The 25054-nt window shown below is 31.8% G+C and overlaps 2 protein-coding genes and 1 long non-coding RNA gene across 3 annotated transcripts; 1 reads left to right on the top strand and 2 right to left on the bottom strand.

Moving 5' to 3' along the window:
* Nucleotides 1-8130: 8130 nt before the first annotated feature.
* Nucleotides 8131-9034, bottom strand: LOC129953929 (uncharacterized). Its single transcript, XR_008782610.1, has 3 exons — nucleotides 8804-9034; nucleotides 8563-8745; nucleotides 8131-8480 (listed from the first exon to the last, which is right to left on the bottom strand). It is a non-coding gene; the product is annotated as an uncharacterized LOC129953929 (long non-coding RNA).
* Nucleotides 9035-9525: 491 nt separating this feature from the next.
* LOC129953927 (uncharacterized) lies at nucleotides 9526-10205 on the bottom strand. Its single transcript, XM_056067473.1, has 2 exons — nucleotides 10026-10205; nucleotides 9526-9969 (listed from the first exon to the last, which is right to left on the bottom strand). The coding sequence occupies exons 1-2, from the start codon at nucleotides 10160-10162 to the stop codon at nucleotides 9804-9806; spliced, it is 303 nt and encodes a 100-aa protein (XP_055923448.1). The 5' UTR covers nucleotides 10163-10205; the 3' UTR covers nucleotides 9526-9803.
* A 5561-nt stretch (nucleotides 10206-15766) lies between these two features.
* Nucleotides 15767-24348, top strand: LOC129953912 (homeobox protein SIX6). The gene is made up of 4 exons (XM_056067455.1): nucleotides 15767-16164; nucleotides 19660-19997; nucleotides 20071-20588; nucleotides 24203-24348. Exons 1-4 carry the CDS (start codon nucleotides 16014-16016, stop codon nucleotides 24306-24308), a joined length of 1113 nt encoding a protein of 370 aa, XP_055923430.1. The 5' UTR covers nucleotides 15767-16013; the 3' UTR covers nucleotides 24309-24348.
* Nucleotides 24349-25054: the final 706 nt, after the last annotated feature.

Below are 25054 nucleotides of genomic sequence, written 5' to 3'. Positions count from 1 at the left end.
ATACAAAATATTTCATCTTATCGCGAGTTTTCAATCAGATTTTGGTTGATTTTGTTTGTATTTTCTTTGATTATTAGAATGTGATTTTTTCGTTCCCATAGTATAAAAATTAGAAAAGAATTTGAAATAAATGAACATTTTGGTAAGATCGGAAGTAGGGACAGATAGATACTTCAGTATTTTATTGTAACACCTTAAGAACGTTTTGGGATCCATACTTCGTTCATGGTTGTATGTTTTTCTTTAAAAACCTTTTACTCCAATACTGCTTTCTTCTGTATTGTATGAAAACGTTTTATTTGATAAATGGTTTGCAATATAAGTTTGGTGAATGATCTCGAGTTTTGGCATTTCAATCACATAATCCAGTTAAGGGGTCAATACGGGAATGATCTAAAAAGTTTTATACATTTTTTATCTCCAATTTTAAAAAAAACCAATTGTTCAAATACCTTCTCGGAAGATACACACGATTCATGACAATTTTTGCCGCAGCAGCGCTGAGCAATTTTAAAATACATATGTATGTTCTTAACTTATTATTAAATATTTCACCAAAAATTATATTAACCTTATAAATTTTCAATTATATCCGTTTTTAAAATCAAATATGGTAAAAGCTTGATTAAATGGGGAATATTTTAAGAGTTCTTTACACTTTCGGCAACTAAACATGTTTGGAGCTGTTACTTTTGGAGCTGACATATTCTGACATTTGTCAAGTGCAAACAGTCCTATAACTGAAAATGAAACGATACACGATTCTATGTGCGCATTCACAGGCGCCAGCTGTAGCTATCATTGGTTTTCATCATTGAAAACAAACATTGAAATATTCTTGACAGGCTGTTTATAGCTATCATTAAAAGTTTCTGTCATTGAAAAAAATGTATTGATTGAAATCCACCGAAATACTTTTACTGACAGAAATGTCATCGGAATTGTTTGAAATTGGAATAAAAATCAGTGGAACGATTCTTTTCACTTTTGAACATAAAAGTATAAGCTGTTCAGGAAAATGAATTTCCGTCCGGGAAATAGAAAAACACATTTTTAGAGAAAAACAAATTCGCAATTACACTTTTTTTGCTTAAACCAAATTTTGTGTGTGATTTCCGATCGACCAGTATACAATTTTTATTCCTAATAGAAGCGAAACATAGTCAAATATCAATTCAAAAATGTTACCGGATCGAATTCAATGATAGCTATACCGTCCTGCTGGAACCACATGTCGTCTATGTCCATATGGTTCAATTTGGGTCATAAGAAATTTGTTATCATCATTATTAAGTGCTCGCTTTTGAAGGTGACCGCATCACTAAGGACGTTTTCAAAAAACTGAGCACCAATTACGCCACCGCCCGCGTATGCTCAAAATCAACGGTAACTTTTTGAGGATGTGTTATCACTCCTGGTAAACCTGGTTGATGTCGTCCCATATACGAAAATTTTATTTGCTAACACAGCTATTCATCCAAAAATGTGCTTCGTCACTAAATATGATTTTTTTGTCAAAATTGGGGTCCTCTTCCAAATTATTCGAAGCCCAGTCAGCGAACAAACAGCGCACAGCGTTATCTAGGGTCATGACCTTTGAGCTGCTGGGTCAGTTGGATCTTGTACGAGTGTAGGCCCAAGTCCCGATGCAAAATTCTTCTTGTGCACAGCGAGGAATAGACTGCCTAGGGTTCTGCTAAACACTTTCACGGACAGCGGCGATGTTCTCAATCGATCATGCGTTCCTTGAACGTACGGGTATTGGCTGATTTTTTACTGAACCGGTCGTCTCAAGTTTGGCCACCAAACTTTGAAGAGTCGACTGTGAAGGGCAACCACTTCTACCGTAAAATGGTCGCAATGCGTGCAACGTTTGCGTCAACGAACACTCATTTTGATAATAAAGTTTTATCATTTGAACGTGCTTTCAATCGTGTAACTTGCCATGATGATTTGGGATAAACAACTGAATGATAAACAAAAAATTTGACAGGTGTCATCAACAAAAATGGCCACCCTTCATTAAAATACTTAACGATTAAATCCATTTTGAATATGTGTGTCCTTACAAAGAAGCTGAGAAACTTCAAAACTAGGATCCACTAACTAAGAAATTTTGACACAGAGATAAAATTTCAACTCATTTTGTAGTTGCATTTAGCCAATCAGTATGCCCTGACTTCGTAGCCACTAGCTTAGTAAATGCCCCAATAACACAAGAAATTTGCTTAAATTCAGTATAAAAATGGTCAAAAAGTTGCAGTGACAGTTCACAAAATTGAAGAACTTTTGAGTGACTCGTCGTAATGAACTTAAGCATTTTGCACATGTTAGTGATGTGAAGAATCGAATCTTTTTTAAGAAAATATAGCTGCTGGCAGTCGTAGTGTTGACGAAAATCCATATTTGTCAATTCCTCGTCAATTTTTGTAATTGTAATAAAAACTATTTTACAATATTTTGAATAAAGTCTTAGAAGACCTTTATCCGCTCTGTTGCCATCAGAAACGTCGTATCTTCACTGATTGTCTCCTTGAAATGTATGAAAAAGTATTGTCTTTAGTGATGAAACTGGTCGTTTTATTTTTAAAAAGCCCATTACTTTCCATCAAATATATTTAACGAAAAACACATTTTCATGTAGTTCACAGACAACAGACACAAAAACCAACATTTCTGCAACAAACTCAGAATCTTTCATTCTTATATATCAAAAAATTCCAAACATCAACCTTACTCTCAATTTGTTCTGTAGTAAAACAGAAACAATAATGTTCAACTCTAAAATTCTGTCAAAATTTTCACGCAACAAAAAAAAAACAAAAGAACAAACGTGAAAAAGGGAAAGTACATGCATAATATTACTTTGTTCTGTCATTGTGACATATCCTTCCATCATCACCTTCACTGTCGTGTAGTTCAACATTACCAATGAAACACACTCTTCATCTCGAAATCATTATGATGCACTAACAAAGAAAAACAAACTCAATGATGAGGTGTGATCACAAAAAGGTGTCCTTTTTGACTCATTGTCCTCTCAAGCCCTGAAGAGGGTAAACAGGGTTTACACACAATTACACAATGTTCTATTATTCGTCTATCTTCATAGCCTTCGTAAATGTATATGCATACGTCCTATGTACATAATAATCCTCTGATAAAGTGAAAGAGGGATCATCAGCTCAGCTCGAAGGATTTAAACAAATTTTGTCGTCTATAAATCGCATAATGAAGTGACAAATCTTTTATTTGTTTCTTTTTTTGGATTCGATGAATGTTTTTTTGCAATTGAAAGGAAAATATATTTATGACATAATCGCTACTGAACTGCTCTTTTGTTCATAGTTCTTTGTAGGTTTTTATATTTCTGAGGAATAGTATCATTCATGAATTTTCATACATACCTTTCGAAAAAAAGGAAAATATGCAACATTTTCTAATTCGAATTCGAGAACATTTTTATGAAATTTAGGCAAAATCTGTCCAATAACAATGTACACTCTTTGGAAAATAAAAGTTAGGCCCAGTTTTTCAGTGAGGGATCATAAGAGTTTCAGGGTTAAACTCAAGTTAACTCCTGAAACATATTTTTCAGATACTGAAATAATTCTTTTAGTGCAAAAATGATTGATTTTTTGTTATACTTATACGTATTTATACGAAATTTTTAATAAATTTTACTGTTTTGAGAATAAAAAGGCGCGACAAAATCATTTTAGTTTTGATTAAAAGTTTGAATTTCGATTATTCTTTAGTATAGTTTAAAACAAAATGATATTAAAAACACGACTGGAAGTTTTTTTTGACAACTGAATCGACAAGTTTTCAGTGATACCAAATTTTGTAGTCAATATCTTCATTTATTCAAGAGGTATTGAGAATCGAGCAACAAGTTTTACAAATTATGTATAGTGTTTGAATTTTTATAAAAATTTACTGAATTTTGAAAACAACATTTTTTATAAGATGAAATTAGTTTAAAGGTAATTTGAAAAGATACTTGAGTTGAAAATGAATCAAAAAATTAGTTTGAGAAAGCATTTTTCATCACAAGGATAGCTCCTAGAGAGTTTGTCAATGCCTTGCAAGAGTCAGTACCCGTGAAAAAAAACTTAAGATGGCACATGCAGGGATCGTTATTGGTTCGTAGGATATTTTGTGTTAGAAAAAATTTTCACTTTATTTTTAAGTCGCTTTAGTAAAAAAAAACAACTACTAAATTTAAGCTAGAGTCCTTTTGCATCTTTCGGTGTTATTATCTGTATAACAAAACTTATCTGAAGTCGATACTTTTACTATTTCTTGAGATACGGATGACGAAAAAAGATTCCCATTTCTCTAAAAATCTTAAATTTAGATTCTAGAGATCTTAAAACATCGAAAAATGTCAAAATAATACATAATACAATAACAATTTAACAACAATGTTAACAATTCCTGTTTTAAAATTAGCCCGGAACATACCATTGTTTTTCGTGGTTCTTAAAAAAGATGAAAATGAGGGATCTGAAACCCAATTTTCTTTTTTATTGTCATTGAACAAAAATTTCCTGATCGAAATCCACTTAAAATGTTTATTGCCATTAATCTGTTATTAAAACTGTGTGAAATTGGAAAACAAATCATTGGAACGATTCGTTTCACTTTTGGAAATAAAAGAATCAGCTTGTCAGGAAAATGAATTTCCGTCCGAAAAATAGAAAAATACATTTTAAACGAAAAATAACTAAAAATGTAATTTACCTTTTTTCTCAAAATACATTTTTTGTGTAATATTCTATCGATCAGTATATAATTTTCATATCTAATCAAGAATTAACACAGCCAAATATCAATTTAAAAAAATTTCCGGATCGATTTCAATGATAGCTACAACAGGCTTCTTTCAAAATATAGGAAATAACATTTCAATATTCTTTAAAAGATTGGTGACTTCTTCTACGAATTGTTTAAAATGGAGAATACGAAGTCCTCTCAAATTTTGGGTTTATTTTGAAGGCACCTATAATTTATAAAACGTGTTGCTTATGACAAAATAATCAGAACCGTTGAAATGACTCTGGGGGGCCTTAAACGTTTAAAAATAAAAAAATGTATTCCCTATTTTGTGCAAAGCTTCTTTGAATTTTCAGTATATTAAGAAGAGATTTTATTTTGATATTTAAAAACTTAATTTTTTAAAAGAATGCAGTGAATGTTTATTTTATTCTAAAGAAGAAAGTATACCGTTCATTATGAAGAAGTAATCTGAAAAATGGTGCACATCTACGGCTATGTCTTCAATAACTTTATCCATAAGACCATCCTTAAGTTATTTAATCGATTAATAATAATTGTTAAGTGCACCATACAAGAAAATTAAAAATCTAGTTAAATACCAAAATTTCGCCAATTATTATGATCATCGCTTCAAAATATAACACGGCCAGGAAAATTTTCTTGAAAAAACTGCAAAAATGTTCAAATGTTCTTGTAGTTAATCTATTCTATTTTACTAAATACATAGTTGTTACGTGTCATGTCAAAAGATGACAGGTTTAAGCATCTAATTGGAAAACACTAGACAGTAAGGGACTTGAAAGTAAAAAGTCAAGACAAATATTTCTAACTATCAAGTGAACAGTAAAGTCTACTTATGTCAAAATGACAGTTGAACTGAAAGCTGAACTTTATTACTCCATAATTTATTTATTTTATGAAAAATTCCATATAATATTTTGTGTAAAAGTGTAAAATAAAATAAGTAATATTTCCTTGAACTACAAAATAAAAATCATGACGGACTTTCAGCTTGCCTGAGGATGTTTTGTAGGCAATATTTTGTTTGTATGATGAACTGAAGGTAGAGGTTAGTGAAAGTAAGGTCCTGATTTTAAAAAGTGTGACACTTGAATAACTTAATAGTTGCCTTGGTCAAAATTAACGTTCATAGTCATTTTTGTTGTCTGAACCTAAAGTAAGTTAAAAATAGTATATATAGTAATTTTTAAAGTGTTTTTCAGAAATATTAAAACATTCCAATCAGGGTATAGCAAGAAATATAAAGAAATGTATTCAAAATTTAAGTAATTTCTATTTTTAAAGAATGGATAAATTTTCACCTCACGTATAATTTTATTTAATTAAATGAAACTACCACACCACTACTTTGGCATAAAAAGTACAAACATATTTTTATCAAAAAAACCTCATCTTTAACATCGATTCAGCAAATCTCAAATCTTTTCTACGACAAGTAGTCTTCTTAAGCCCCCTTATTTTCCACCTGGAATCAAATTACTTACACCAAGAAGTGAGAGGATATTATATTGTCAATGAAAAACAATTTCCAGATTTTTCACGGTAGATTTTCAATTCTAAAGTAGATGTTATAATATGTACCTAAGATTACTTTTTTTGCTAAACAATTGAAATGATGTGTAAACGGGAAAATCAGTGGCAAATTGTCATCGCCCTACTATACTGTCATCGGTAGTTGGGTAGTTGTCAAACATTGAGGGGTGAATAAGTGGTAGATAAAATTGAATTGAAAAGTATTCCCATCCAGCTTGATCAAATGAACAATACCTCATAAAACAACCCTTGGGAAGGTGTATAGATGTAAAATAATAGAATAAGGACTTTGAATTCAATTTATTATGTACTAACAGTTGTTTTGGGAATGGAAGAATTTTGGGTGTCAGTTTTTCACAGAGTGGATTGTCAATAAAAGTTTGATGATGGAATCTAATATGTTGTAAGTTCCATAATTACCTTGTTTATACTTGTCACTTAAGTAGACATATACATAGTTCTTTTTGAGTCGAGCAAAAAAGGCTTTAATCGAACAAGTGCTGTTTTAAAGGGTTGACCTATTTCTATAGCAACACCTACCTATTTTCTACATGTTTTTCTTTGAGATTGATCAAGTTGATTTTAGCTATGACTAATTGGTAAGCGTGCAAGAGATTAAGATTATTATTATTGTTACAGAAACATGAACATCCCCCTTTAAAATACCTACACGTCATGTTGTTTGTAGTCTATTAAATTTATTAAATTAATTTGGTTGACTTGATATGAATAAAGAGGTGTGAAAAAAATATAAAGCACACGCTGCTAGCTAACGGGCTATTAAGTTTAATTTAATACTTTAAAATGTTTACTTTGTAAAATGTGTATGTGAAAACAACTTATTAGTAGTTCGGAGTTGTAAATGCATGTATATCCGATATTAGTACTATTTTTAATTTTTAATTTAAGGTAATTTCGGTGAGAATTTTAAAAGTTCAAGTCGCTATCTAAGATTCGCACAAACATTTCGTACAGCAATTGTATAGAAATAAGCTCACTCAATTATACTCCTCGAACTTTTTCATCGTTTTGTTTTGATAAATTTGATAAAAATTTTGCGAAACTAAGAAAATTGTGCGAAACTAATACCTTTCCTTTTAGTGTGGGCAAAATTGTTAGTTGATTAATTAAAATGTTTATTAGGTAGACACTTGTAATAAGTGCCAAATTTTATATTGTTAATGTTCTAGCTCAAAATTCAAATTAATGTAAGGATATAAATCATAAAGTAATTCGCGATTTTACTAAAGGTGTTTTTTTAGACGTGTGGTTTCCAAGAATAAATATGATTTTAAACTTTATTATAAAGATAAGGCAAATAATAGTGTTTTGCAAATGATTTCGTGAAAGCCCCAATTTTCGACTACTTTTTTAGCGATTTTGGGGTGATTTCAGCAATAAGGTTTCGAATGTCCGCATAAAGCAAGTGACAGCTGTCAAAATACCAACTCGGAAAGAAGAACTGCCTGATTGAAAACTTAATGTCTAAAAGAAGCACCCGGAAGAAAATTGTAAGTTCTGAGTGAATTATAAAGCTAATTATACATTTTAAACTACAAGACTATTGTAATAAAACATATTTGTTTGAACAAACGTTTAAAAAAGACGAAAGAAAATACATTGGTTAACTCACGATCTGGTGCAACCAAAAAGAGCAAAATTGCAAAATTTTATTTTTTTTGCAAATCGTGAACACACCTTTTCTAGTCTATAGAAGTTAATATGTCAAAATCAGTTTGGAAAATCACATTTCAAACAAAAATATGACTAACAACAAATATTTTTGATTTAAATTTGTTTTATTTATTTCCAAAAAGATGCCAAAAAAAATGTGAAAGTTTCCGATGTTTTTCGAGTCAATTTCAGGTTCACTCAATCGCCCTGTATCAGACGTATAGTTTTGTTGTGCCGTTGGTGTATACCGAAGTTGGTTGGTGGTTGTGGTTCTGTAGAAAGCCTATATGGACTTGGAGGATATTAATATCATTTGAACTTTGTTGAACGTTAAGTTCAATAACCTCATAGCGGAGTTCCTCTTCCTCCTATATTATGATTTCTGTAAGCAAATGAACTACGACCTTCAGTCTTGTCACCAAAACTTTCTTTCAATCTATCATAGAATGGACATATTTTAAGAATTTTCGCTATAAAAAGATAAGGAAACTGAATTCTTAGAAACATACATACATACACAAAATTGTATCTTAATCTAAATTGTTGTCTTACCTTGAACAGTTCCAAGTCCGTTTTTTGCTTCCAAGAGACCAGCACCAGTTATTTTTGACCACTCCGTTTAGCCTTGGTAAATGAAGTGTTCAAACTTCTCACTTTCCAACGGATCAAATCCCAAGAGTCATCTAGTAGCTGCTCTTCTAAAAGTTTTCTATAAAATATTTGAGCTGTAGGCTTCTGAAATAGAATATTTTTGTTAAGCAAAAATACTAATTTGGAACGAATTTTATTTTACCTCGAAATTTCCAGGTTCTTGTATGTAATCCAATACTAGACAAATTTCTTTTTCAGTCCATTTTTTCGCAGACTTTTCCCATGGACGACGATGCTTTTTTGCACAATCCAAATCTTTATTTTCCATTTTTTTAATGGGTTTATGAAAGCAAAGTTATGAATTAAAAATTTGTTTGAAAATTGAATGTACGAATTTTAGAATTTTGAGTTGACAACTGCCACACTGTCAACTACACCAGAGAAATTGTACACCCTTGTATTTTTCTGTTGCAATAGTTCTAGGGTAAGTGCAAAAGAGTAGTCTGTGGGCCTTACCAATAATCAAAATTAAAGCTCACTTAAATATTTAACTGGGTTTTAAATATTTTGACATACCAATAAACATTTTAATAGTTAGGTTAAAGGCTAACGCTCAGTTAAATTTTATTGTTGGGAAACTCAACTATAAATGGACAGTTAAATTTAACTCCATGGTTTGCACTGTCATTTTGACAGCATACGCAACAAATACTTTTTGGTCACAAGAGTTGAGATTTGTTGTGATTGTTGTCTGCTGATTGTTCTTGGCAATATTTTATGAAAAAGTAAGTCGAATAATACTTTTTTGAATATACATATAATTGTTATGTTCTAATAAAGAGAAGTTGGATTGGATTTTACTCTTGTGGAGCCTTGGGTAAACTGATCCAAACTTACCTGAACATTGATTGAATACAAATTTTTTCTACATCTGTGTCGTGCTCCAAATTCTTGACCAGGATTCTTAATTTTGATATGAGTGCAATCAATAGCACCCATACATTGTGGAAAGCCAGCAACATCAAAAAACTTTCTTTTCACTGACCGAATTTCCGAGGGCTCACTGGGGAATTTGATGTAGTCCCTTGCTTTAGAGGCCAAGGCTCTAACAAATTTCTTAACACAATTACTAACAGATTATTGAGAAATATTATGGCAATCACCTGAAGAAGAACAACTTTTTGAAACATTGAATATGTATTTCATAATTTTAACTTGCCAACATCCTTCTGGTAAGATCCTGCGGCAAGATATCTCAGCCCTGTCAATACAATCAACTCACTTGAAATTGCACCACCTCTATTGGTAGCCGAGGCGATGTCTTCCCGCAAAAGATCAATAATGAATCTGGCAGTTGTCTTATCAAATCTTGAATTTATTTGTTTTATTTTTTTAAGTTTATGCTGGAAAACAAAAATATTTACCTGTAGTGCCGATAAAACTCCGTATCGTCATATTTCGAGAATGGTTCAATTTTGTTTTTATAAACTTTTTGCCTCCTTGCTTCGGCCACATCTTCCAAGATATTTAAATCTTCCATTATTGTATCGTCCGAATCCATTTCAAACTTAATTTTAATCAAATGTTTTTGTTTATGTTCGCAAATTTTTCTTATGTCAATTCAATGCTGTCTTGTTGACAGAGAATGTAGTAGATATTGTAATAGAATTCTAATTAGTAAAAGACGTGTTTATTTTGGTTATTAGTATACACGAAAATTAACTCGCTGTTAAAATTTAACTCAACGATACCTAAACGTGTGTTTAGCGATTTATTATTGGTAAGGCCCTGTATGTTTTGTTGTTTTAGTCCAAGAAAATGTTAAACTTTAACATTTTTGCAACGATATATAAGACCATTTGAACCAAACCGTGAATACCTCTTGAAATTTAAAAACACTTTTAAAGGTCGATTTTTTAATGTAAATTTGTAGTTTTTGAAAAAATATTCAGGATATTAAATTAAAATATTTAGTGAACAAAAATTAGATAAAATTATAATAGAATTTTGACGCGGAAAGCCGTGAACAATCATCACTTTTATTTTTATAAATTTACAAATATTGCTACAATATTGTATTAATTTTAGAAGTTGTGTTCAGAAATAATATGATACATTTGTCATTCAAATTCAAAAGAACTAAACAAAAAATTTTGACCACGTTCTGTTGCAAAGTTAAAAAAGAACTCTTATTTCGTATTTGTTGGAAAAGCGTTACAAATATTTCTATTTGTAGTCGCACATTTGTTTACATGTCCTTTTGTGTTGAATATTAAATAGATATTTTTTTTTAGTTCAGTTTAGACCTCAAAGCTCTGAGTCTTCAGAGCATATTAAACATGTTCACAACAAGGTCTATTTTGAACATTTACTGAACGTTTAGATTTCGTGTTGAAATTAATTTGGGTATCTAAAAGTCAGAACTTGGCATTTTTCATTTTAATATTTAAGATTAAGCAAATCTGGTCCAAAAAATAAAGAAAATTAAAGCTCCGTATAAATACACTAGAATTTAAGGAGTCCATCATAGTCCCGATTCTAATGTGTCGATGTGGCCGATGTGTCTAATTATAGAGGAATATGGTTTCTAAATGGTACATATAAAATATTCACGCTGGTTTTGAAAAAACGTTTTATTAGAATGGATAGAAGACAACAAGCTCTTAAAGGAGTTTCAAGCAGGAGTTGTCGAGATTGAGTCAGACAAGTCTTTACATTGAGTCCGAGTCCGAGTCTGTTCGTCTTGTTCATTGAAGATCTCATAGACCTCTTACCAGATGGCATACATTTAGCCGGACAAATAATAAAAGCATTGCTGTTTGTGGACGACATTGTTCTTTTAGCGGAATCACCTGAATCATTGAAGTTAATGATAAACCACTTGTATCAATATTGTCAGCTTTGGAGTTTGATGGTGAATCTTAATAAGTACAAAATTTTGATTTTTAAACGAGGAGGAGGTCGCAGTTCAGCGAAAGAAAAATGGTTCTGTAATGAAGAGGTCAATAAAATTGTCACGGAATTCAAATACCTTGGAGTCCACTTAACGACAAATTTGAGCATGGAAATTCATCTAAGAGAGAAACTATAGTTAAGACTAAAGGTGCAATTAGTGCAACTTGGAAAATTTGTTTTTCTAACAAAAGTATAGCACATAGCAGCAAGATCAAAATATTTGAAGCGGTATATGAGTCTGTCATGTTATACGCGGCACAAACTTGGGGAACGAAGCAATACGAAACATTTTAGAAACTTCTCCGATATTAAGCGAAGTTTTAGACTGCCATCAAATACACCCAACTATGTTTTTATATTGGAATCATCACCTATGTTCATACGAAACCTAAATATGCAAGTCGATTACATCTTGAGAGTTATGAAGATGAGCAATAATAACTTCCGTAGATAGTAGCGCTTCAAGTAATATACAAACTTAAACAAGTTAGTGTGCTGGTTGGATAAATTTGACAAGAGAATTTGGAATGGAACTTAAAACTGACGCAAAATCAAGTTATACTTTTGCTTAACAATATGGAAGTTAAAAAATTATATCAATTCTGCGGGCTAGCTCTTCTCTTTAGAAGTAGAATTATAAATGAAAGTTTTTAATTATATTATTGAGCTATGTTTTCTTTTTTATGATTTGTCAACTAGGCGGACGGCAGTAAAACCATGTTTTTTTTTTTTGTAAACTTTATAAAAAATTGTAATTAACGCTATCAAAATAAAAACCAATACAAATCTAAAAAGAATATTTTTACGAAAACTTAAATTAAATTCAAAATTAATCATTCTGTATCATTAATACATTGATCATTGATACAGAACAAAATTAGAGAACATGGTAATAGGTTTTCTCAATTCAAAAGGTAAAATATGTATGTATGTTTGTTTTAATTTAATAAAATAAAATAGTGAAATATTTAAAAGCTTTTACTTTTGTCATTTTAATTCTTTTGAGAAGTTGTATTAGCTTTGTTGCTCGGTCTTATTATTATGAACTCATTTATCGTGCTCTGAAAACTCAGGTACCGTACTCTGAATTAAAAAAGTAATGAAGCTTTGAACAGCCTTTGAACCTAACCTAACCTTGCATTTGTTTATTTAAAAATATCTCCAAAGGTGTATTCCGAGGATGTGGTGCCCCATTCTACCAAAAGTACCTTTTATAAATCTTCCTTGGATTAAATCGCATGTTTTTGAATTTCGCGCTCCAGCTTTGACCATAAATTTTCGATGGCATTTAGGTCTGGGGACTGAGCAGGTGGTTGCATGACATGAGGGCAGTTCCAGATTAACCAACTTTGCACAATTCCAGACTTGTGTTTAGGATCGTTATATTGATATAGCACTTTGCAACAAGTTTTGTTGCAAAATATATGGATACATGTTTTTGTCCATATTACCTTTAAAAAAAACAGGTTTCCTACGCCATCAGAAGACATACAGCCCCACACCATAACATGCCCTCCACCGTGTTTACTGTCCACGCAAATTCTTCGACTGGAGCTCCGTATTTGGTTGCCTCCAAACATACCACTTACCACCCGATCCGTGAAGATTAAATTTGTTTTCATCAGTAAATATTACGGAGCAAATTTTATTATTTCTATTTTGTTTTGACTACTGATGAAGGGCTTTTTTCGGGCACTCCTCCATTAAAATCGGCAACTCTTAAGATCCAGCGTTATTGTCTCAGCGCCGCAATGTTTATATAAATAGTTTTCTGCTTCTTGGGCTAGAATCTTCCTTTATTTTTCTTACAATCCATCGGCAATCACTATCGAAAAATATTTTATTTGGAGCTCCTCTTGCCTTACTGACCACTCGATTTTCACGGACATATGTTGCACTGTCGAAGAACTAATTTGTATCATTTCTGCGATTTTTCGTTGGCTTTTAAGATCTTTAAAATGTTTAATTATTAGTTCGTGGGTTTCAATACTCGTATGGCGTCCCATTTCGAAGACACAAATTCGAAATATTTAATTATGCGATTGAAACACGAATGAAATTGAAAATGAGCTGCTACTTAAATTTAATTATACTCGTCATATATATACAAAGTCAATACAGTATACATTTTACCGTTACATGTGAGTGCATCATTTTAGCTGAGACATTATTATTATGACTGGTTTGGTAAAGCTATTAAAAATGTATAAGTTTATTCATTTTTCGCGTTAAAACCACGATTAAAATAAACCTAATAAATAATAGAACGTATTGTTTCCTTTTTATTTTCAAGCGGTTTTCTTTTTATTTAAGTTTTTCAGAAAAGAAATTGAGTGCATCACTTTGGCTGGGAGGCACTGTATGTATTGTTTGTTATAATTTGTCAGGAAATAATTTAAAATCTTAAACGTGCAATATGCCTATACCAACGTTCCAAACAAGGCATAGACCATGTTTCAATTTCTTTAGCTCCATGTACATTCTAACCGATGATATTATGTCAATGCCATAGGTCGAACCACAGTGAGCACTTCTAAAAAGTATGAGAACCAAATAAGCAACAAATTTAAAAAGCAGTCAATACATTAAATCACAAAAACATACAAATACAAATAAAATTTAAATCGACAATTTATTTCATAAATTAAATTCAATGACAAAATTGTTTATACAAACTGACAAACATTCAATATTATTACTCGATGGAACGTAAGAAATGTTTTTCAAAAAATCTTACTGGGTATTTTGATAAAGTAGTTTATTATTCGTTACAATATTGTTTTATTAAACCGATGTCGAAGTCCTTAAAACTCAATAATAAAATTTCACTGAGTTAGTTATAAGGAAATTAAAGAAAGTGAAAAAATGCTCGAGTTCTAAATATTTTCAAAACTAAATTTTAAAGATAAACCGTTAGTTTAGTTATCACATTGAGTTTCAAAATGATTTTAGAACTTTGTCAAGGAATTGTGGCTGTTATTGTAGCAATTAATACTGAAACGTAAATACAAATTCTTTAAATGAATTCTGTCATGTCATTTGAATGTTAAAATTCATTATATTCATTTAAAAGTGGTCAATTTTCTTTAAATCTTGTGTAAGTTTGTTAACTCAGAGATTCCTTACAAAAAGTATCGTTTTATAGTCTTTAGTGAGAAAAATAACATGGAGAGTCAAAATCATAAAGTGACTTCTTTTCAAGTGGATTGTTGAGCATACTTGTACCCAAAAGTCACATTTTAAGCATCTTTCAATGAAGTTAGTTTCATATGAAATCTCTTTATCGATTATCAAAATTTGCTCTCAAATACAAACTCATTGATCGCGTTTTATCGTTTAAAATTTTAGAAGGGACGTTCCATAAATGTCATATTTATTGAAAGTTTACACAATTGCATTAGACGTTTTACACTCATTATATATTATAAAAAACACTTTAAACAAAGCCGTCGGTGCCATTCAAATATCTTTTAAATTCTCAAACAGCCTTAGAATAGAATAATGTTGTATGCAAGATTATCGTAATTTCGAATACAAAACTACAAAACCTCACATTTCTTCAGTAGTTATCGTCTTTAAATAAATTCAAGTCATCATCACTTATGTATCTAGCCTTGTTGAATTTGCTTAAGTAGACATATGCATTCAAATCTGCAACAAGGACGCTTTAAATTTTCTAAACCAAAAAAGAGAAGAAAAATTTCTTTGGGTCAAGGTGACAATATTTAAACACCTTCTACTTGCATAAACCTACTTGAAAACTAGGTATTTTTATTAAATTTCTTTCTAAACAAACAAAAAAACAAATATACGACTTAATAAAACCAAAACAACCAAAAAAAGAAATGGCGCCCAAATTTCAACCAAGAACCGCCTTTTTATCAAAACACCCTTAATTCGAGTTCGCAATATTCCTCAACCCTCCGACTGTAAAAACAAAAAATACCACACATGCGCAATATTTAGTTCTTTAACATTCTTCGTTTCAATTCAACTTGTTCCTAGGAAAATATGCACTGCTCAACATTAAATTATTTCACTATAGGTACACCGTACACCACCTACAACAATTCTAATGTCGCCTCAGCACCATCAGCAAGCCAAAGCAATATCATCCCTTTATGGTCGCCTCGAGTTGAATTCAGTTGGACTCGATTCAAAAAATGTACTTTTGAAATATTTCAGTTCAATAAGAATATTCGTCGCGATCGGTTGGATTTATCCGTGTTAACCTTTAACTACTTTTGAATGCAAATTAACTTTGGAAAAAAAGATACTTAAACAAAAATATCAATTTTCATCCAAGCGGTGTGATAATCTCAAATTAATTCAAAAAAGAAAAATATGTTATTTGATTGAATGGTTGCATATTTATAATAAATTAATGAGTTTATGGAATGGAAGTGTAGAAAATATTTGTGTTAGCTAAGTGTGTTAAAATATTATAATTTTAAAAAATGTTCGACAAGAACATGGATGCGGCTTTATCGTCGCCTTTAAATGGTGATTTAGATTCGACTAGTTCCGGTGGTACGGCTTCCGATTCAACTATTAATCAGGATTTAATGTCTCCTTCGTCATACGGATCGATTTTCCTTCCAAACTCAGGTGGGTTACTTTTTTCATGGAGAATTTACATCAGTTGGAAAAAAATTGAGTGGACTTTACGGATTAACCTATAACAATTTAAATGTGGATCTGACATTAGAAAAGAGCCAAAAACTTTGGGAAATTTAGTTAGCTCTAGTTTTAATATACATTTTTAGGTCAAAACCCAAAAATGTATTTTTATCCTTTGGAGTTTAAAGAGATATTGATTAAATATTTGTACTGTTTTTCACAAAGTCTAATTTCTTTTCAATTCATTTAGTTCTAAATTTAAATATTGCTTCAGAATTTTATAAATTTTTTAAATGTGCATATTTAATCGAGCTTTTTAATTTATAATATGAAGTAAAAATTGTATACTGAATAATTCATTAAAAAGATTGGAAAAAGTTGAACAAGGAACTTAAAACATTTTTCAAAAAGAACCCGTGACTATGGATATCAGGACTTACATTCACGTTTGCTTAACCCTTTTAAGCTCTTGTTCAAACCACAAGGAACACTTAAATACAAAAAATATGAAAAGTTCGCACATTTTGAATATTTTGACTTGCAATTTCTCCGTTCAGGAACTCATTTCCACTTTTTTTTTTGCTAAATATATTTTGAAAAACTAGTTTTAATGTGTTTGCAATTCCTATGTCTTTTTACAGTTTTAATATAGTTGTCAATAAAATCAATATTTAACAACGATTTTGATTTTATTTACATCTTAATCAAATTTGTAGAGAACTTTAAACCCCTTTTAAACTATTTTTTTGTCATTAAATTAGTTTTGAAGAAATTAAAAAGCTTATACTTCTTTTTTTTTAAACATTCCATTTCCTGTAGAAAGCTTATGATTTCAGTATTTGAAAAAAGAATATGTCTTCTTATTTCTCTCAATATCACACATCGCCTAACAAATGAAAAACGTACTCTTTCAAGTTGCACAGGTTGCATACAATCGGTAAGTCCTCTAGGTGAGGATTGTAGTTCAGATTATGGACTTCTTCTCTTAACTATATTTATCGTGGAAGTAGTTTCTTTCCCGGAGATCGTAATCTAGTCTACTGAAAATCAGTGCAGTGAATTTTTGGCTTTCTCCGTGTATTGTTCTCTTAAGGCTTTCTCGAGACGAGCTATTAAGCGATATAAAGTTGGTCTCCATGAGCCAAGGTAGTTCAGGTACCTGCTCGGTTAGTCCAGTCTTTAAACCATCCACTTCCGGATAGGATTGTTAAAAGAACTACTTTCTTTGGAAGACTATTACTTGGCATATCGAGAGATTTGAGGATGTAATCGATCTGCAGCTTGAGTGATTTTATGAACTAAACTTGTTTCCAATATGATCATGTAGTTGGGCGTACCCGAAGGAAGGTGGAAAGTCCGTTTTATGTGAAATCTGAGCAGTTTTTCCACTTGTTTATAATTCCGACCTCCTCACGCTTACGCCGCATAACACATAACCGATTTCGATACATCTTTGAAGACCCTGAATTTGCTTGCAAGTGTAATTTCTTTATTAATAAAGCATTGCTTCTATCCTACGTTTATAGCTGTTTTCGCCTTAACAATTTTGTCAGTATTCTTTGTATTCTTTCACCAACTCTATTCTTTCACCTTTATAGTGCCATTGCTCACTTGTACACGATCTTTCTCCGCAATTCTTAAAAACCATCAACCGATTAAGACAATGTCGTTATCGAAAAGAAGATCTTTAATCTTAACAAATGCGTACTTAATTCCTGCTGATCATGCTTCGGCTACATCTTTCATGAAGAGTGCAAGCAAACTTGGCCTTGACTAACTCCCGATTTCATTTGGAACCACTCTCATATGCATTGGCTATTCCATACTGCTGCTTTGGTAGTCTTGTACAAATTCTTCAACTTAGAATTATGTGTGAAAAAATCTTTATAAAAGTCACTATCACCAATTGTCAAATGAAACTGTCCAATATCATTGTTCTGACCATGTCTTCATTTTATTGATCAAGTCAAATTATTTCTTTTAAAATTATAAAAGGAACCCTTTTTCAAAAAACGTTAAATGGAATAGTGTAGAAAATATGTAAATAATAGCAATAAAGTTCAACTTTCACTAGAATAAAAAAACATGATCAGCAGTCATTTTGACATAAGTAGACTTGTCTTAATTGTTAGGTGAATTTTTTTGAATAACTTTCCAGTCAACTTTCCAATAAACTTGCAATATTTTGGCAGCTGGCCATTTAGATACAAGAAACTTGCCTAACTTTTAAGTCCAACTTTATTGGAAAGTTGACTGGAAAGTAGAAAGTTAGTAAAGAAAAATCTCCCTAAATATCAAGTCATGTTAACTTATGTCACAACGACAATTGATGATGTTTTACAATTCAACTGAAAGCTGAACTTTATTACTCCATGAATTACTTATTTTTTGCATAATTCCATTTTATCTTTTGTTTAAAAGGGTTCCTTGTCAAATTGGAAAAGAAATAAGTAATATTTCTCTACAATACAAAATACAAATCGTGATGGATTTGTAGCTTGACTCAGCAGTGTTTTGTAGACAATAATGTTTTTTGTGCAATGAACTGAAGGCAAAGGTTAGTGAAGTAAAGTAACAAGTTTGAAGATTACAACAGTTAAAAAACTAACTAATTGCCTTGGTCAAAATGTGCGTTTAGAGAATATAGTTCACTGCAAATGAAGTCCCTTATGTTGTTTGAACCTGCAAGTTCTTTTGACTTTATTTCAACGAAAATTAAAGCTTACGACGTTAATTAATGTGTTCCTTAACAATTGGTCTATCAGGGTTTTCCAGTTTTTGTTTCATAACTTAAAAGTTTCAGTGGATAGACAGCATTTGAAAATTAATTAATTTTTAAATACCTCTTGTATAAACTTACATAACAACTAACATTTCGAAATTTACATTTATAAAAACAAAACAAAAATTCATACCTTCAAATTTGGTTCCCAGGTTCCAAAAATCTTTGACCTCCAGGTGGACTGAATAAAAAATAAATAATTATTAAAACTTATTTATCGCTTAAACAATCAGAATATTGTGAAGCACCCAAGCAAAAAAATCAAAAAACATGTCGCTGTCTCGTGGTATCATATTCCTTTGGCCCATGAATAGTATCACTTCACTCGAGACATTAAGTATCTTCGATTACACATAATGCAGGTACTTATTTCTTGCCCGTGTTTGGTCTGACTCCAACTCATGTTATGGGTTTACGAGTAATAACAATTAGAATAACCAACTTATACTGTTTGCCATTGACGAATTGTCTGTTTTTCTCCATACAAACACGGTCTTATTTACCTATGAAACCTAAGAACTTTATGCCTTCTATGCAAATTTTGGCCAACTCAAAATTCAAAAAGAAAAAATGAACGTGACAAAGTGTTTTGGACGTTAGTCATACAAAATTCTTCGAAAACTTCTTACAAAAGCTTTACATAGGTAACTTTATTTCTATGAATCACTTTTTTATATTTCGTTTTTGTTTTTCAAATATAGGCTACCGGGGCAATATTTCCTGTAAAACTGTACTCCATTTAGAAAAATTCTCACCCTATTCAACGGACAAAGAAATCGAACGAAGATTTCACGATATTACAAATGAGTTTGACAAATCACCGCCGGGTTCGTACCCCAATTTGAATGCGATATTCGAAGGAGCAGGTGATTTGAATGGGAATACAACGTCATCGTCTTTGATGAAAAATTCAATATCATCTGGGGATATAGGACATCATCAGAATGGAAGGACTAATGGACAATTTATTAGTGGACTTGCAAATGGAGTGTCGAATTTCGATGTTGGAAGAAAGTGCCTGCCATTTAGCTCAGATCAGGTAAGTTTGAAAAATACATAGACTTTATGCAGAATTTTCGAAAGTCAATATTTGTGTTTTTTATTTTCTCAAGATCCAATGCATGTGTGAAGCACTCCAGCAGAGAGGTGATATTGAAAAACTGGCCACATTCCTATGGAGTCTGCCGCCCAGTGAACTATTTAAAACCAATGAAAGTATTCTCAGAGCCCGCGCAATAGTCTCATACCATAGAGCACTCTATCACGAACTATACAACCTACTCGAGTCACATTGTTTTTCTGCTAAATATCACCCCGAGTTACAGAATCTTTGGTTTAAGGCACATTATAAGGAGGCTGAGAAAGTGAGAGGACGGCCATTGGGAGCTGTTGATAAATATAGACTTCGGAAGAAGTATCCACTGCCAAAGACCATTTGGGATGGGGAGGAAACAGTTTATTGTTTTAAGGAGAAAAGTCGAAACGCTCTAAAGGATTGCTATTTGACAAATCGCTATCCCACACCTGATGAGAAGAAAACTTTGGCTAAAAAGACTGGACTGACACTGACCCAGGTGTCAAATTGGTTTAAAAATCGACGACAGAGGGATCGAACGCCGCAACAGAGGACGTAAGTTATATATGTATATTGAATTTAGGATAATTACTTCAAATTAAAGTTATAACCCGCTGTTCATTGCTGATAAAATAATTTGTAGGTTCCAAAATTGTCTATAAACTAAGTCCTGCTTTATAGAATTGTTATCTGTCAATTTGATAAAAGTGGTTTAACACCTCTTTTAAAGTAACCCATTTTGACTTTTCTGCATTTTATCTTGGTTTATGGCAATACGTTTTTTAAGATTATGAGTGTTAAATAATTTCCCTGTCGACGTAGACACAATCTTTCAATTGAGTTCAAATTTTTTTTTAGAAACAAACGTCAGTGAAATTTACAATTTTAACACAATTCAATTTTAAAGTTTTACTAATGGAAAACCACTTTGAAATTCCATCCTAAGAACCAGAGCATGACAGCAATTCCTTATTAGACAAAACACGACTCAAATCTAAATGATAATTAATTGCTTTTTGACAGCGCCGAAAGTTTTAAGCTTTGTCGAAGCACCTTTCATGAACTCAGAATAAAGTATACAAATACTTAATTGCAAATCTGAACGGACCTTATTGAATAAAACGTTGATATTATATTTTACAGATGATCAACGGCCTTTATTCGATTAGAAGAAGAATTGGGCCATCTAAAAATCTGACGTGTACTCCTGCCATGAGTCTTTTTGTTGTTTTCTGTTTTGTCTCTGTTCTCTCCGTCTGTGTCCTATCTCATGATAGTATAAGTCACTAAGGTGCGGTTTATCTTCGTATTATAATGCGGAATGTTATAAAATATTTCACAGATGAAATTTTACGTGTGTTTATTACTTTTTCCGATGAAACCCTGTTCCTTAAGCATAAGTAGACATTTTTACAAGCCTACCTTTCAAAATCCAATTTTATTATGACTTATATGTTATGATGTTACTGTCAAATTGACACTTTAACTCTGTTACACTAGGTCTGTTCGCTTACTCTCAACTTTACTGATCTTCGGTTAGATGATTAGATGAAACTGTTAAGTAGTACCTAATTATTGGAATTTATTTATACTTCAAATGATATGAACAAAAAAAAAAACAAATAAAATCATTTTTACGAGAAACTTATATTCAACGATCTAGACTTAAGGGCGTTATAACATAATGTGCTATATGCTTATCATCTACGAATTAAGTATGGGTATAGCATCCTGAACATGCAAAAGAAAACAACAACAAATCATTTAAAAAATCCATAAAAAATATTTCCAGAGCAAGTACACACTATAATGTCTCAAATTACTAACTACTTTACTTATACCTACTCCATTAAATGCATTATAATGATCTCGGTTCAGGCTTGGTTCGGTCTTTGTTCCAAATCGATCGACGGGAGATCGGTCTCTGGTCCACATATGCGAGTTTCCAACAAATTTTTATGACTTTTTGGTTGCAATCTTTTTTGTCTTGTATTTTGCATGCGTTTCTTGAGCATATTTTTCTTTTGTTTTCTGCGTTTTTATTTTTAGATTGATTTTTTTTTCTGTAAATGATTCCCAATACCTACCAGGAATCTTTGGGTGCAGAGCATGCGCCGCCAGCACTAGCCCGAGCCGGCCACACTACCGCTGTGTTTGAAATTATTTCAAATCGAACCGAGTCGAAAAGGCGAAACGAATAATTTCAACACATTCTCGGTCAAGTGGATTATTTTTCTTCTATACGCATTTGGGGTAGGTTGAAGGCTGAAGGCAAAGGCTACTGCTGCTGGCTGCTTTAGAGCTACATATATGTACACGTGGTATACGTTAAGTGTGAACGTTTCCTTGGAAAAATCCATAAACATTGAAGATTATGTGAACGCACTTAATAAACTGGAGGTTGAAAAAGAATGGGGGAGACTTGAAGTGTGATATCGTTGGTTAAGTGCGCGCGTGATAAGTCACAGTTTAAGGCATTGATTTGTATATTTTTCTTTTGTATATGATAGCTCTCCTATTTCGTGGGAGGCCAAATGTTCAAGGGTAAATAAATATTCAGGATTTTTGCAGAGATCTTCTGTCCAAGAATTGCGGCGAGCAGTCTTCTTGGGCGGTAGTTTTTGTGTTATGATTATTTTTAAAAAGGCGATTCAAGCATTAGTTAAGTGGCCTTAAACACCAACCAATTGTTTTATCAAATGTATGATTTTTTCCATTAAGAGGTTTCATTTTGATATACAAAAATGCGGATTTTCTTAGAGATATGCATACGTAATTATTTCACTGTAAAGAGGAAGGTTTGCCATTAACGAGGGCTTAACGGCTTAAGTTTTAAGTGTTCCGAAAACGTTTGGGGAAGACGTCACCTCAGTTGACTCTGAACGCTCTGAGTTCAAATGTTAGAACTAAAGAAGAAAAACATCCTTGTCCTAATGCCACTTGCATCATTTTAAAGGTACGGTGACCCAGCAATCTCACGAAAACCGGCTAGAGTTTTTTGACGGAAGAAAGACTATCGTACTCACCTGGGCTTAAGGTCAAATCACTGCCATCACTAGCTTTAAAAACCAAACAATAACGCGTTAGCGATGAAGAAGCTTTTCAATAATCGTTCTTAGATTGGTTTGCCCTAAATGCGACAATTCGGCTTATTAACATATTTAGTTTTTTTCGATGAAAGCCTATTCAAAATAGAAACTCTTATTGCAACAGCCCTTACCTAGCCCACATATCAATCCCTAATGGAATGGTAAAAATTGGATCGGCCTTTTCATATAAAGAAGAAATACGTCAAACTATTGCATCTATTCATTTCCGTTCTCCATTTTTGTTATATTTTAATCTTTTTTGAGCTGTCAAAATCTATTAACCGCTAAGCGATTGGAATCTCTCTTGCAAAATTTTAACGAAACTTAACGAATCCATCCGAAATTGCATTATGGTTTATGAATAGGGGTTGCGTTCATAAAACATTAAGTTATAAAACACAATATTTGTAAATTTTAATGGAAGCAATTATATCTAATGTCGTGTTTGAGCTGTTTTCACATTCTGCAAAAGATGTCAATTTTTGCGAAAAGTGTGCTCTATGTATTTTAGCCGTAAACCTATTTTTTTTAAATAAACAATTCAATTTTATTTTTATTTCTATACTTAAAGCTATGAATGCTTGTTAAAACAGGTGGCTATAAGAAATTTCAAAAATAAAACATATGTATTTTTTGTTAGATTCAAATTATCTCTAAGCCTTCAAATAGAAATAAGATTAAATATTTAGTTTAAACTTCTATTGATTTTTAGGCATATTCTGTTTGTCTCTGATTTCATACTTTCTATGGAACAGATTGTTTTATAAATTTGTTTAACGTCACTAAAAACATGTGAAATTATTATTGATGTTTAACTTTTGGTTGCAGTACCTTATGCTGTACATGCTTTAAATACAATTTGAATTGTTTGTTAACTATTGTATTATATTTTTGCAGAAAATTATTAAAATAGAACTATGAACCGAACACAAACGTATGACAAAAAAAACAAAGACTAACAGCTCCAAATTGCCAAATACAATTCCAAAGAATGACCATTTATTTTTGATTTCTAATTTAACTATATTTTAACTTAACAATTATAAAAATTAATTTGTACCTTTTTTGTTTGTTTTTCAGAGACATCATGTCAGTGCTACCTGTTAATCAATTAGACGGTTCTGGTTTTCCAAGAATGTTCAACGCACCTAGTTACTATCCAGAATCAATATTTAATGGACAATGAACATATATGTAAACGCCTTAATTGGCTTTAAACATTATATATATATACAGTACCGAGCAAAAAAAATGCAACCGAAAAAGTATGGTACAATCTTTAGCAAGAACTAAGTTATTTTAAATTATAATACTTTGAAATTTAGCATAAAATGTTCAAATTAATTTTTTTCCTTAAACAGATTTGAATTTTACCCAATCTTACTCCATGAAAATAGTTATTGTAAAAAATGTTCCTAAACTTGGATCTTAAGCCAAGCAAAAAAAATGCAAATTCGTGGAAAATTTTAAAAATAACGGATTTATTCATCTTATTTGAAGAAATTTTGTACTTAAATATTTTAATATTTTGTTGCGAAACCTTTATTGGCAATAACGGCGCGTAACCTTTTAGGCATTGAGTCAATCAACGACACCAAATAGCTCGCAGGTATTTGTTCCCATTCAGTCCTTATTTGTTCCATCAACTCGGTACAATTTGAATGATTTCGCTTTCTTATCTCCCGATCTACACGATCCCATAAATTCTCTATGGGATTGAGGTCGGGAGATTGTGCTGGCCAGTTCAAAACATGAACCCTCTTCTCTTCTAAGAAGTTTCTTACCAAACGGCTGGTGTGTTTTGGGGCGTTGTCGTGTTGAAATAAGCTGTTTTCAGGCATATTCGTCAGCAAATGTGGAAGCATATGGTCTTCCGAAATGCCCTTATACATTTGGGCATTCATCCGGCCGCTTACTTGACAAATCGGGCCC

Source organism: Eupeodes corollae, chromosome 1, assembly GCF_945859685.1.
Source record: "Eupeodes corollae chromosome 1, idEupCoro1.1, whole genome shotgun sequence".
NCBI lineage: Eukaryota > Metazoa > Arthropoda > Insecta > Diptera > Syrphidae > Eupeodes > Eupeodes corollae.
The sequence above is the reverse complement of the archived record's forward strand: the minus strand, read 5'-3'. Positions and strand labels throughout refer to the sequence as shown.

Coding starts and splice junctions, on each gene's coding strand:
- LOC129953912 (XM_056067455.1), top strand. CDS start 16,014: ATGTTCGACAAGAACATGGATGCGGCTTTATCGTCGCCTTTAAATGGT. Junction 16,165..19,659: donor GATTTTCCTTCCAAACTCAG/GTGGGTTACTTT, acceptor TTTCAAATATAG/GCTACCGGGGCAATATTTCC. Junction 20,589..24,202: donor CGAACGCCGCAACAGAGGAC/GTAAGTTATATA, acceptor TTTGTTTTTCAG/AGACATCATGTCAGTGCTAC.
- LOC129953927 (XM_056067473.1), bottom strand. CDS start 10,162: ATGGATTCGGACGATACAATAATGGAAGATTTAAATATCTTGGAAGAT. Junction 9,970..10,025: donor GAGTTTTATCGGCACTACAG/GTAAATATTTTT, acceptor AATAAATTCAAG/ATTTGATAAGACAACTGCCA.